This window comes from Drosophila elegans, unplaced genomic scaffold (genome assembly GCF_018152505.1).
Source record: "Drosophila elegans isolate 14027-0461.03 unplaced genomic scaffold, ASM1815250v1 contig_208, whole genome shotgun sequence".
Lineage (NCBI taxonomy): Eukaryota > Metazoa > Arthropoda > Insecta > Diptera > Drosophilidae > Drosophila > Drosophila elegans.
Genome location: NW_024545578.1, coordinates 16973276 through 16987654, shown reverse-complemented (window position 1 = coordinate 16987654; position 14379 = coordinate 16973276). Strand labels below are relative to the sequence as shown.

General features: G+C 42.3%; 3 protein-coding genes across 6 annotated transcripts; 1 reads left to right on the top strand and 2 right to left on the bottom strand.

Moving 5' to 3' along the window:
- Nucleotides 1-86: 86 nt before the first annotated feature.
- Nucleotides 87-4052, bottom strand: LOC121467071. Of its 4 annotated transcripts, none has more exons than XM_041708012.1 (3): nucleotides 3906-4052; nucleotides 2376-3497; nucleotides 87-185 (listed from the first exon to the last, which is right to left on the bottom strand). In XM_041708012.1, the coding sequence occupies exons 2-3, from the start codon at nucleotides 2439-2441 to the stop codon at nucleotides 87-89; spliced, it is 165 nt and encodes a 54-aa protein (XP_041563946.1). In that variant the 5' UTR covers nucleotides 2442-3497; nucleotides 3906-4052. The 4 variants fall into 4 exon arrangements, with proteins under 4 accessions (XP_041563946.1, XP_041563947.1, XP_041563948.1 ...); XM_041708013.1 differs by having other exon boundaries at nucleotides 2376-3363; XM_041708014.1 differs by having other exon boundaries at nucleotides 2376-3189.
- A 1297-nt stretch (nucleotides 4053-5349) lies between these two features.
- LOC108147421 lies at nucleotides 5350-9227 on the top strand. Its single transcript, XM_017273878.2, has 7 exons — nucleotides 5350-6268; nucleotides 6332-6527; nucleotides 6584-7055; nucleotides 7113-7472; nucleotides 7591-7889; nucleotides 7959-8284; nucleotides 8407-9227. The coding sequence occupies exons 1-7, from the start codon at nucleotides 6196-6198 to the stop codon at nucleotides 8583-8585; spliced, it is 1905 nt and encodes a 634-aa protein (XP_017129367.2). The 5' UTR covers nucleotides 5350-6195; the 3' UTR covers nucleotides 8586-9227.
- A 1902-nt stretch (nucleotides 9228-11129) lies between these two features.
- On the bottom strand, nucleotides 11130-14060 carry LOC108147422 (protein lin-28 homolog). The gene is made up of 5 exons (XM_017273879.2): nucleotides 13695-14060; nucleotides 12215-12360; nucleotides 11747-11895; nucleotides 11514-11664; nucleotides 11130-11458 (listed from the first exon to the last, which is right to left on the bottom strand). Exons 1-5 carry the CDS (start codon nucleotides 13756-13758, stop codon nucleotides 11393-11395), a joined length of 576 nt encoding a protein of 191 aa, XP_017129368.1. The 5' UTR covers nucleotides 13759-14060; the 3' UTR covers nucleotides 11130-11392.
- Nucleotides 14061-14379: the final 319 nt, after the last annotated feature.

The window sequence follows — 14379 nt, the reverse complement described above, 5'->3', positions numbered from 1 at the left end:
TCCTGCCACAAAATTGGGTTAGTTTCTTGTGGCGAGTATTATGGAGCAACTAATGTGATCTCACCTTTACCAGAGGCACCCCGATGTCACCACATGCCGCTCACGTCCGCCTGCGAGAGCGCCTGTCCGCGATTCAGGGACTGTGAGCGCTGGTTGTGCCGATGGTTGTGGTAGCGACTCGATCGCTGTAAATAATTGAGAATAGTTGAATATTAAATATACTTTTTTTTACTTATACTTATATATGTATTTAATTTATTAATTTATTGAGTAAATATATAATACTTATGTTAAAAGATAAGGTTTTCTCTACTATCCTTTATAGGCTTACAAGTTGCCATACCATCTATACAAAAATATTTTCGGCTAAGAAATATATATAGAAATCAAATCTTTAAGGCCTAAAAACCTTTCGTAGAAATAGACACCTATGGATTTTTGGAATACATTTCCTAAAATTATAAAGACTTATTATTTCTATTAATTTTAAGATTTTCCAATGTAGGTATTTGTTTATTTTAGGTCATTTAAGAATAACAGCTGCAAAAAAAAGTAACTTGTTTTTGAAAAATAGCCCAATGGAAGTGGTAAAAAGAAGTGGGAAGTGGAAGAAGTGATTTTAATAACCATCTTGAGCAATCATTAAGCTGCAATAAATTTCAAAAAAATTCAAAATATCTGCAACGAAGGCTGCACAACAAGTTCCAGGTCTTCGGGTGCTTGGCTCTGTGAGATTAAAGCGTTGAAGCAACCCACGCCACAGTTTATTATCATCAAGCCAGACCGAGAGGTGCGAACGCTAGTGCAGCAATATTTCCCCGCCACCGCCACAAAAGTTGTGTAGGTGTCAAAAACAAAAGCGATGCATAACTCAGGCCAAACGATGAAAAGCGGAAAATGTGCTTTGAAGTTTTCACGTTTGATTTTCTTGGACACCACCCGCAGACATTGCACTCCGAAGTGATGCAAAATCTAAGGTGTGATGGTGGCACATTTTATTTTTATGTGGATTAAATTTTATAAATATTCACAGTATGGCCCATATGTTGGCCACATTTGTTGTTTACTGGCACAGAAGCACATTTGGATCGCAATAAATATATATATATAAATACGATATATATAGCTATTTTTGTTTACATCGTTTGACCCAGAGGGCGACACACCACACAGACACCTGTTTTATGAATCGATTTTGGCCATTCAGTTGCCGGCTTCCGAACGGTTCGAATTGCGGTTTACGGATCGGGGCTGACGAGATCTTGAAAAAGCCAAAACAACATCCCAAATGCACGCCGCAGACTCAACTAACCGACACGCAAGAAAATCGAAATCACAACGAATTTTCATCTCTGGGGCTTGTAGTCTCTTATTTTTCGGATCTCTTGGCGTCTCGAGAGCGCCATAACGCCCACATGGAGCTCTCCGGCTGCTCAAGAGATCAGATCTCTGGCAAGATATGATGGAGAAACATGCATGCCAGCGATCATCAAGTGGACCACAACATGGGAATTGTCATGGGAATCCGGAATGGTTATGGGAGTGAAAATGGAAAATGGGAAATGGGGGAAATGGGACCGTCATCGCGGTGCTCTCTGTTCGCGTGCTAAGTGCACGTGTTGTTGTCTAATTTATTTTTAAAATCAATCCACTCTCGCCCCGCTCCACTCTCATTAGAATTGCAATTGGGATCGTCTGTCTGACACACATTGGGGGCGATGAGCGACACATCAAAATAGATCATCAAGTTGTTGACAATATTAGGGACGACTTTTATGGATACTTTCGGGAAGAAAAGTAAAAGTAAGGGTTCTTGTTCAAATAATGTTTTGCTGTGGTTTCTTTTGGCAGTTTGTTTTTCCACTCTTTCAGTGGAAATAAATTTTTGTCCTAATTTTGACATTATAACGAAAACAAATGAACAATTTCGGGTAGTTAAAATAAACTTTAAGATCAAATGCTGATAGCGAAGAGGTTTCTAACGAATTTTTAATTTTTGTACTTTATTATTGTTAACAAATGTTTCTAGGGGAATTTTTCGCCTTATACAGAAACAAAAATATTTACTTATTGATATTTGTTTATTCAATTTTAAGTAATTAAAAAAATAAGTGTCTCTTGCTAAACCTAAACCTTTAAAATAATAATACATTATTGAAAAAAAAATTAGTGTTTGATACAATTCCATCCAATTAAAACGAGTAAAAATCAAAAGCCTTTTTATGGCTTTTAAAATACTTTTTCGCTTAAAAACTTTGTTTTGTTTTTCTTTGTCAACATATGTACCTAACGTTAGGTTGTTGGGAATCTTATGAAGTAGGATTTATAGTCGGGCTATGAAATAGTTTGTTTTTTTTTATATAAATAATACACACCTCCACATGGCCCCAGCCATCGGCGTTCATTTTGGCGGCTGCCTCGACACTTTCCTTGGCGCCCATTGTTTTGTTTTTGTTTTAAGATCGCGTTCAGTTTGGTTGATGTTTTCCTATGGAAATTGTATCGCTATTCGCTTTGACTCCTCGGCTTCCTTTTCACTGCCCGTTAAGTGCTTTCAGGATTCGGGCAGCTGTCAGATGTTATTTATTTTGGGCCCAAGCGGAGGACCAGGAGCGTCTGCGTTGAGAGGGCCGTGACTCGTGGGCCAGGAGACTCGGTTCAATGTATAAATATTGAGCGGATTGACGTTGACGTCGCTCCTGCTATCGCACACACACTGGCAAGCAAAAGGACCCGCTCTTTTTTTTTGCTTTTCGAGAGCGAGCGAGGGATGCTGGGGCCGTTGAAGGCGGCTTTCAATCGACTTTCGTCGGGTTGAACGTGCTGCTGACGTTGAAAGCAGTTAAATAATAAAACAGGAGCACGTCCTGCCCGTCGGTGTGTGTGGTTGTTTCTGCGAGTATGGTATCCTGCTGGTATGTCCTGGCCTATATGGCGTATACGTATGCGTGCGTCGAGTGTATTATTTATGCAGCAGAATGTTCTTGCTGATGCTGCTGCTTTTGCTCCTCCTGTGAAGAGTTTTATTCCTTTGTTTGTCCTTTATTTTCTTAGCTTTTTCCTTTTGGTTTTTGCGGTTAGTCAATTTTTTCACTTGATGCTTTTTAACGGTGCGTATGATTAATTTGTTGTATATATTTCAGTTGATTATATCTTTAATTTGTTGAGGTTTTCTTCTTGCCGCAGTGCCTGGATTAGAATTTAGTTTGAAGTTCAGTTAGGGCTTTGTTGTTTTATCCTTGTGGCCTTTGATTTGGCAACGCCTTTCGCGGCCCACCGAAGAAAGGTTCACTTTTGGCTAGCTTTTTCGTTTGTTTGCGAAACCAGCTTCGTTATATTATTCAAGGATCACTGTTCACTATACTTTAAAGGAATTTTGGGTGTTTTTTTTTTTAGTAATTTTAAGCTGGAAAAATCGAGATTTTCCTTTTTTTTCGCCACGAAACGAGCAGGATGAAGGCGCTGTGTATTTTCGTGTAGCCAAAATACCTACAAAACTTGACGAAGCCCAAACGAAATGTTTTCACTTGACGAAACGGGAGAGGAGCAAAGCCGAGAAGAGAAAGCGCGAAGAAAGAGCGGAGAAAGAGAGCAAAGTAGAGCAGGAGATGAGCGTCGAATTACAGCGACAGCCGAAAATTGCTCCCCCATCTCCCTTTCCCACAGGCTTATATTTTAATTTCGATTTCTTTCTTGGTTTTTCGTCGTTATCCTTTATTTTCTATGCCTTCTCTTCTCCTTCTTCTGCTCCTCTCGCTCGTCTGTGTGTGTGTGTGTGTGTGTGTGTATGAGTGTGTCTGTGTGTGGTCTAAGCTTAAAGGTATGTGCAGTGGCTTTGACCCCCCTTAACCCTCCTCTCTTTTCGCTGCGTGTGTGCCTCAAAAAAGTTGCATAAATCACCACACCTTAATTTACTTAAATGCCCTTTCTTGTTTGACAATGTTTGTTACTTGATTTTAACTTGATTAATTCATTTTCGTCTGCCTCGTGGGCGTTTTTTCCACTCAAGCACAAAAGTATGCTACACTTTTTCGATGTTTTATCAGTGACTTTATAGGAATTTTCTTTACTTTTACGCTTCGGTTTTTGCTATTTATTTATTTGGATTTTGTTTTATTTTCTTTCAGTATTATAGTTGAAAGCTTTGTTTTGTTTAGGTTAATATTTTTTGAAGCAAGAAAAAAGCGACACAACCGTCGACGTCGACTTCGAAATTCGTTTTGACTAGTCGCTCAAATGCAAAAGGGATGCTGCGACGTCGACTGCGACGCGGACTGAGCAGCTGGCAGCGACGTCGCTGCAACTGTTGGAATGTGTGCCACACACACACTCTCCATTTTTTTTGGGGTGGCTCTCCTCCTGTTGTTTTTGGTCCTTCCTTACATGTGCTCCTGTGTGCGAAACTTTTAATGTCTCCCCGATGCATATGTATGCGTATGGTTGTGTGTTAATGTAATATTAATGTTATAATTTGCTAGGCGGAAAGGACAACGAACGTGCCGAGTTGGCGACATCAATAATGCAGTCAAAAAACATAAAGGGTATATGCCAGTGAATAAAATAGGTGGGTGGTTTGGTGAGGGGATTAAGGTGTGGGAAGTGGGTTTCCTTTTTGAGCATGCCAATCAACCGAGAAATTCCGAATTAAGGCCCACCTCTATTTTCCAACACTAGCCAAAGTTCGAAGCAGCACGTTCCACATGCCACAAAGTAAAAGTGAAAAGCAACATCAAAATTAATAAGTAGAAAGGATGCTGACGTCGGCGTCGCAGCCGCAGTCGACGTCGACAGAGGCAGAGAGAGAGTGAAAGAGAGAATGACTTCTTGCTCCTGCGCCATTTCAATATTTAACGAAACTTTCGATAAGTCAAGACAGCGACCAGCTGCAGCTTCTCTAACGGTAATTATTCGCTCTAGCCGCTTGCATTCAATTGTTTTTAAATGTTTAAAAATTGTCTTAGAAAAAGTCAATGCTAGTTATCTTTTAGTTTTAAAAAAGAATACATATTTAATATTAAAACTCAGGGCAAGTGAATATACAAGGCTAACCACCCACCCACATTGGTTAAATACCGTTATCTCTCGCTGCCTCCAAAAGACGTCATTAGAAAACTGCAGCTTGCAGCTGACGGCGGCAGAGGCAGCGGCAGAGATTAAAAATCGCGTCACACCAGCACAAACAAAAACAAACCCTCAACTAAAAAAATCCTACAAAATGTATCAGTTGAAAAGTTAACCAAAAATGTCTAAAAAAGGTTTTTATTTTTTTTTTCATGGCTGCAATAATTGGCCATATGTGTGTGCGTGTCCGTCTTTTGTTGTTGCGTAAGGCTTTTTAGGGCAACTGGAGGGTGTGGTTTAGGGTTGCCAAAAACTAAGGGTCACCAAACGGAAACTCCAGCTTACATGTATACGTAAAGTTGATACCTTAAATCTGACTGACTAAAATATATTTTAACAAGATTAAAAATCATCTTTAGCAGCATTTAAATGACTTAAAGGTTCCTTTTTGAGGGTGTGGTTGCTGCGCAGATTCCCTTGCTCATCCTCACAAATGTGCTGGGTGGCAACCCTAACATCTGTTTTTCGGCCAACCTGCAATCTCTTGCACCTTTTCATCTCGATTCATGATTTTATGAATGAATGGCCGCAAACAACAATAATGTAAAAGCTTTTTGCAGGCAACAACCACCAAAAACGAGTTTTACTAAAAGCTGTGATGACTTTAATGTTGAATATCAACAATCATGTTTTTATATTCACTAACTAATGAAAAAGCGCAAAATGAAAATATTTCAATTAATTGTTTAAATATGTTTTCGGGCTCTCGAATATGTTGAAGAAAACCTTAAGTATAAAATGTCTTACAAATCTTAGTGAAGAATATGCCAAATATCCAAAAAGTCCATCGTTTAAATTAAATTTAACAATTTATGCGCTACATTGTTTTTACACTTTGAGCACACATGATTTTAACCGCGAAATTTAAAAAAAGTCCTAAAACATACCCCATAAATGAACTGGTTCCACATCACTCACCATCACCTATCGATAGTTCAGTGTTGGTAAAGGAAACATCAGAACTATCGTTATCGCTTGTGGCGGAGGAAGGAGGAGGCAACTTGTGGATTGAAAAAACACCGACGCCGCCAGAGTTTGAAAATAAACAATTAATTAAATAATAAATACGAAGATATGTTGGAGGAGTTGCGTGAGGCAAAGGTACTGGCCAATGTGACCAGTGCTGATGTGGGCCCCGAGGCGAAGGGTAAGTTAATAAGCGCCAAAATTCGCATTCCAATTTCACCATTTGCATTCGTTTTCTTTTAAGAATATAATTTACTACGCGCCGACGAGGAATATCGCAATGGCAATGTGGATCACTCGATTTACTACCAGGTTAAAGCCCAATTCCATTCCACCGACATGCGATATATTACCGAAGCGGAGGAACTGGAGAAACTACGACCCACAACGGAGGAGCTGATAAGGTCAGCCTCTAGCCAGGAAAAAGTGGACTACAAAAGGTGGGATAACACTAAAATCCCTTAATATTCAAGTTCTTAATAATCATCGACCCTAGCAACAAACTCTGGCAGAACATCCTCAAGCGACTTCAGGAAGTGGAGCAGCAGAAACCGCCTAAACAGCCCACCAAAGACGCCTTTGAGTACATGGACTTTCTGGAGGGCGTACGGAATCCCACAGAGGGTTTAACCCGCATCTCGGATATATGTCATACTATGCCCAGCGAATGGTGTATCCTGCACCTCTGCAAGGGCTTCAATCCCGCCACCACCTACTCTGTGTTCAATGAGATAATGGCCAGCAATGGAGCCATTTATCTCAGCCTGCTGCGTCACTGTAGAAGCCCCCAATTGGGACCCATTTGCCTGAGATTTGCTGGCGACAATCTGGCCAATCTCTTCCGGGAATACAGCACTATGGTGGGGAGATTCAAGCGAGTGGTCTTTGTGGATCCACTCAATGTGAAGAGCAGGGAGGTTAAGCAAAAGTATTGGGAGGAGCTAAAACTTTTTGAATCCTATTTGCAAGTGAGTTCGATGCTTAGGCCTTAAAAATGCATCATACAAATTTAGAATCTTCTCCAGAAACTCCACGCCAACTTGCGGGACATAATCCTTCCCTATTCCTTTCTGTTCTTCGGGAAACGCTACGACTGTAGTGATGCCAAAAGACAGGCCAAGATCATCTATGGTCGCGTCGATGATTTCTGCCTGCTCAACCAGTGGAGTTGTCACCAGCGCGTTTTGCTCTCCCAAGCTGCTCTGCATGCCAATCGACTGGACTCAGCGAATCTCAAGCTCATCTGCTATGAGCTATCCAGCAACGAAAACGAAATCCAGTCGGTGTTCGATATGCTCAAGGATTTCGCCAGCGACTGGAATCAATTAGAGGAGCGGCAGCCGCTGGTGGGCAGGAGATTTCCCACCATCCTGGTGGTCGATGAGGTAGCTTAAAGATTTCAAGTAATGAAACATCTCCAACCTCGGCCTAACCACAACAGTATTTATAAAGCAGTTGGTGTTATTTGTTATATTTAATTTGAATTATTTTGCATTTTTTTAGCGCCTTGACCATTTCAACTGGGAGCAGTTAGTCACCGTTCAAGAGTTTACCCGCATCAAATCACTGCATTGTCTATGGCGCTTGTTTCAGATTCACAAATCGAACATAAAGCATGGCTACTACACTACGAACATCAAGCAAGGCATGTGTGTTATAAATCCGGATGCGGATTTGGTCAACTCCAGTCGCAGGCTGCGCAGCTTCTTTGAGTACTGGCTCCCGCAATGGAAGCATATGTTCGATACAGTGCCCAACGAGGAGGTGATATTGAAGCAGGCCTTTAAGGCGGATTGTTTTGTGTGAGCCGCAAATTTATATGAATAAGAAATGGGGAGACTTTAACTAACCAATTGTGATGTAATTTGTAGCTACGCTGGCCACGGATCTGGGCTGCAGTACGTCAATGGACGCACGATTTCTCGAGCCCAAGTATGCGGCGTGGTCTTCCTGTTTGGTTGCGATTCTACGCGCATGTTAAGCACGGGCCTGTACAGCGCTCTGTACGGTGCACATGATTATTACCATGGAGCGTTATGCCCCTCGATAGTGGGCACTCTAATGCCCGCATTGGATGGCAATATAGATACAGTGTCGGCCACAGCCTTGAGTCTTTGGCTGGCTCCCGGCGATAAACAAGTAATCCCGTGGACGCAAATCGATCGAGTGCCTTGGCTCAAAAGTGGCACTATTAAAGGTGGGTTTTAAGATCAGGGATTAACCTATGATAGGATATTAAGTGGATATTAAGTACTATACAAATATAACCCTTTAAAACCTTGGACAATAATTATATAAAAGAACAATTATTTATTTCAGGAAAGGAGAAAAGCGCGACCACAATGAGTGTTGAGCCCAACTATCATCTGGGCAGCCTTTGCTCCATTATCTCGCTGGTGCAGCAGGGAAAAGTGGAGCCTCAGGTCTACAACTACAGCATTTATGTGTGCCGCGGCCTGCCCGCATGGAATTTGGCCGTTGAAAAGATGCCTTTGTAGACTAAGTTGTGTGTTGTGTCGTTGAGTCGATCTCACTAAGGCAATTGTTTAGCAAAAGAAACCATGTACAATAATCTTATTTAATTGAACTACTTCATTCAAGTGGAAAGTGGTGCTCATAAGATTACATTAAAAGTTATAACACTCAGAATCGTAGGAATAAATCAGTACACTAAAATATATTAAGAAAGAATTCTAAAGCACTTACCTTTTACAATTTATTTGTAAGATTTTGTGAAGTTGTATAGATTTAGCACATTAACTAGAAGTTTCCTTGATTTCGGTTTAGTTTGTTTGTTTAAGTAGTAGTTTTAAGCATGTTTAGGCTTTGTACATTGTGTTTTGGTTGTTGGAACTTGTAACCGTTTATGGATTTGTTAGATTAATTGATTTAGGTTAGAGTTTTTGGTTGCTTTAATTCGAATCATGCCAGAGACAAAGAGTGGAGGTTCATTCTTACATTGCCTGTGCAAGAACAAGGAGTGAAAAACGTTAAATCGAGTTCCATTTGGAATGTGGGTGAGGAAAGCAAAAAAGTGAAAGTGAGGTGCAAACGACAGTCAGAGAGAAAGTTTGAGTGGGAACATTGAGAATTTGTAAAATTGCAAAATAAATGTTAAATCGAGGAGAGATTATCCCACACCCAGTGCCACGGGGCGAATGTGTAATGTCTGAATGGCCAGAAACGCCCATCTATTTATTTACTCGCACTCGTTTGTCGCCCTCCATTCGCTCTCCAAAAACGCGACTCATCTCATCTCATTTCATCGCATCGCATCTCACCTCGTTCCCGTCCTCGTCCTCGTCCTCGTTGTAGTCCTCGTCCTCGGGTTGTCGTTGTCCTTTTGGCCAGAGCTTTTCCCCCACTGAACCTGCGGCGACCTCCAACCGCCCAGCATCGCATCTACTTGACCTACTAACGCCTGTCGCATTATGACACACATTCGTTAATTAGGCCCAACCCAACTCCTTTTCGCAAACAAATTCACTCAAATCATCATCGAGCACGCGGCGTATGCGTAATATACATACACTCATATTCGTTTGGCCCCGATTAGCATGCCATAAAAAACGCACAGCAGGCAGACACACCTCGACGCGCTTCCCTAACTTTATGTGTTACCAATAGCTGGGATGGGCCAGTGTCCTTCGTAAATCGTTAGTCGTCCTTCGGCCTGATGTCTCAATGCCGTGCCCATGCAGCGAGTTAAATCAAATTAGCACCCGTAGGGGCAGCAAATCCGAGGTGCATGCCATGCCACACCCCCCACATACACGGGAATCACACGAGGAGTGGGGAAACAGGGCGCAGGGAGCAGTGAGCTGGGAACAAGGAACAAGGACTTGCGACATGACAGGAGACAGCGTCAGAAGGAGGATATTACATAACAGGCGCTCCCCATGTAAATCTGGTTGTAAATTCAGAGTGTGTGTGTGTTTCTGTGTGTGTGTGACTGTAAGCGAGTGTGCGAGAGTGCCTTTGTGTGCCTTGGTTTTATTTTGTGGCTTGCCCCAAATGAATATGCGATGACGTTGACGTTGCTTTTGTTACTGTCAGTTGATGTTGGCTTTATTATTGTTTTCCCAGTTAAAAAGGTAATTTTCGCATTTTCTCTTAACCTTGAACTCTTAGTTTTCGCCATCATTTTTCGTTTCCATATTTTTTGCGTTGAAAAACTTGTACTTCTTGCAAAGTTTTTGTACTTGCAAAAAAAAATGGTACAAATGTTTTCGGGTTTCCTGTTTTTTTTTTTTTTTTTTTTATTAATAAGTTTTGTAAGTTTTTTAATTGTATTTATTGGTTATTGAAAATTTGTTGCTGAAACGCTTTGTTAACTTTGTTGAAATTCTTTTAGTTGTCTAAGTTATTGTTTTTGGTTTAAGTTGCTGATTTGATTTAGCTGTCCATTAAATTGGGTCCTTTGAATCTGTGTTAAAATGTTGTAAATGTAAATTCCGCCGCGTTGCACACAACAATTCTCTGGCAGAGATCAATTGAGACTGAGCTCGACGCTGGCTCTAGGGTCCCGCATAAGCGTTGCATCCTTTTGGGCATCCCGCTCCTGCTTACTTGCGAAGGACACAAAAGCGCGACAGCGAGAGCCAACGAGCGGGCCCGAACAATGTTGCAAACTGATGGCGAACCGTCCAAACCACAACAAAAACAGCCAAAGGGCCAAGAGTCAAAAAAAAAAATAAATGCAGAGAGAGAGAGAGAGAGCGAGACTCTCGACTTTCTACTCTCCTTCCGGCCATGTCCTCGCCCAATCTGTTTGTTGTTGCTGCTCACTCTGTTTCACTTTCTGGGGGTGGCGACCTGGCACCGGGGGGTGGGTTTCAGGTTTCAGGACTCAGGTTTCCAGCTTACAGTGATTCTGCGTTTTCATGGTGATTCTGTTTGTTGCCCCAAGGAAAGCTCCAATGTTGTCAGTGGCCACGTGACTCGCGAGCAGGACTTCCTTATCAACCGAGAGCTTTAAGCTCGGCCCCAAGGGTGCAAAAGCTCTGACTTTGGTTAGCAGACCAAGGGATGCTCTCTCTCTCTCTAGCTTAATTCATTTAATTGTACTTTAGTCAAAAGCCTTATTTGTAGTATAAAATGAAAGGATAAACTTAGCCTAAACTTATTTTTTGGGGTGCTTTGTTTTTTTTACCCCCTCTTATATCTAAAAGTATCAGCTAGTTTTGTTGTACGTGGGTTTCTTTGATTTGATGCGTGTTTTTTTTAAGATTACCATTTTGTACTTGTCAAAGAAGTTTGTAACTTCCAACTACCAATCCGTTGTCCACGGATCGCCTCAGATTTCTCAGGTGGTCTCCTCGCTTTTCTCCGGAGCTCCACTGCTGCTGCTCTGGTCGCTGTGGGCTTGGTTCTGCAAAAGGATTTAGTCCTCAGATTGGGACACAGGCTCAGTGGCAAACACTCACCACATTGCGGTGCGGGCAGTCGGCATGGAGATGGTCCTCACCCCGACAGCGATGACAGCGCTTCGGCTGGGGACCCAAGGCGCATTCGGAGGCAATGTGGTTGGCGAATTCGCCGCAGTTGTAGCAACGCATGCGGCGAGTGCGACGATTTCTGTGTTGGGGGGAAAGGGGAAAGGAAAAGTCGGGAAAGTCAGTGGGTGGTCGCGGTTGACACTGGGACAAGCCCTTCTCACATGCGTGGCCTGTAGGTGCTGCCGTGGCAGTTCTCGCCCTGCTTCCCCGACACCCTGGTGGCCTCCAGTCCGCGGGACGTGCGCTGGCACTCGAACTCCACCTCCTCCTGCTCGCCCAGCGATCGGAAGCCGGACATCTGGATGACGCTCTGAAGGTAGCAACAAAGGGCATTACTGTTTTGTTAAATTAAACCTTTTCATATTATTAATTTTTTTTTACTTGCATAAAATCAATGTTTTTAAATAAACATAGGTTTGGTTAATATCATGTTGGGAAAATACTTATTATAAGCCTGTTTTTTTAACAAGTGTTTCTTAATGAAAACTAAAAGATTATTAATAGTTGGTTTTTAATAATAATAAAATAATAAATATATTCTATTGTTAAGTAAGCTAAGTTATTGGTAATTGCCTTACCTTTGTAATTATCTCTAAACTTGGTGTGTTCAATAATTTATAAAAACTTACTTGATGTACGAACACCTCTTGGCCGCCGTCGTTGGGGGTAAGGAAGCCCCATCCTTTGGCCACGTTGAACCATTTGCATTTGCCCAGACGCACACAGCCGCATTCCTCCAACGGAGTCGCAGGATTCACGGGATTCGCAGGATTCGCTGGATGGAAAAGAAATCAAATGAAATGAAATGAAAAGGAAACTTGAGTTCGTTGCTCAATTCGATATCCTGTCTGGGAATCCCTGTTCAAGGTTTTGTTATTCAAATGAGCCAGCGGCAGCTGAACAACTAGGGATCTGTGTTTCTGTGTTCATCGTGTCCTTGCCCCATTTGCCGCGAGGCAAGTTCAGCTTGGGTTAGAATGCCGCTCATCCACATCCACATCTACGTCCCCATCCGCATCACCCCTTCCCCCTTCCCCCACCAACTCCCATTGAGGGCAGAAAACAGGTTTCGTTGTTATTATAAGAAATATTTTTGGAAACGGAGAGCTGAAAGAGCCGAGTGGATTCATTCCATTATCTAAGCAGGGGCTCATCTCACTCACACACTCGCACGCCCATCCATTTGGGCTGGTTCATTCATTCATAAATTGTTTTCACTTCGCCCGTTCGCCCGTTCCGTTCCCATTTCGCTGGCTGGGCTGCTTATCTTCGAAACGGCCTCTTGTACTCGTAGTATCGCCCAGATACAGATACTGATACAGATACACGCAGCACTGCATTCTCATGCGCTGTGGCCTATCTGAAATCAAAATTTTCATTTTCGGGGGTTGCTGGCATTTCTAGGTCGCATTTTTTCACTCATTTCCCCGACAACGTGAATGGACTTCTCGAAGATCTCGAAATTCTTTTGCGTCTGATAAGAAACCTAATTGAATGAAAATCTTTCAATTTGGTCAAACCACCACCACCGCCACAACCACCACTGTGATTATCCTTCGGTAGTATCCCTCTTTCCATTCTTATAGGCTATAAGTAGCAAACTCGTTTCGCCGCACAACTAGCTTTGTAAATCTCAAAGATCTTATGCCTCAAATGCACTGAGGCGAGGATAATCCTCACTTGGACAATGTGTCCTTGATCGAGGGGTGGGGTTTGGTGGAAAAGTCGGTCAACGTTCGGGGGTTGATGACACCTCTGTGTATGCAAGCCCCCCATTTGCCAATAAAATATCAAATCAGCGAATGGCGAAAACACAACAGAAACCGAAAAAAAACACACGCCAGCGAATAAAGAACTGCGCAGTATATAAAAAAAGCAAAAAAACAAGCAGACAAAAACAGAAACGAAATATTAGGGCGATCGCAGAGCCAATCAGCTTCGACTTTGATAAGATTCCGTACTGAATTTGTTGTCGTTGTCGTTGTTTTCCTTTTTTTTTTTTTGGAACACAAAACGTGTTTGTTGGGCAGAGGGGGGAAAGACTGGGGGGGGGGGGGGTGTGACGTCTAAGCATAATTGGAAATTATTAACGCTCCAATCTAAACAAACCTGATGAAGTCGAGCTCTGACTGGTACTCCTTTCCAAGCCATTTTCCTGATGCAGATTTTCCATGCTGTTTTTTTTTATTTATTTGATTAGTTTCGCAGTTAAATTGATTGAATTTCGTTCCAAAATTTTCGTTTCAAAACTTCACTGTGAATGCATGGTTTTCCTGCCAACGAACACACATGTGGCTACAGTTGCACACTCGCAGATGTATCTGTAAATTTCACTGCCCGCACTCACACACAGATACAATACGAGCTATTCGATTTTCTTGCGTTTTTCTCTGTGTGTGTTGGTAAGGGGAAAAGGAAAAACGCTGCCGCTGCGCACGACGCACTTCGTCACACTGACTCCGCGTTGCGTTTGACTATTTCTAGGAAGGTCGCAGCACACCCGAAAAATATTTAGCTCAGTATCTTAAAAACACTGTTCGACTCGGAGCGTGTGAGTGAGCGTGGAAAACATCAAGCTGAGTTGAGTGGATTCGCTCCGAATCGGTTTCGGTTTGAGTTGATTTGAGTGTTTGGTGTGGTGTGTTGTGCGGCACACGTAAATGTATCTGACAGATACTCTACATGGCGATCACGGGTGGAGAGCAGCGCAAAGCCTAGAGAGAGCGCTAGAAAGAGCGCTACCGGAGTGAAGAGCGACCAATTTATCTATGTCGAGTTATAGACCATCAAATGG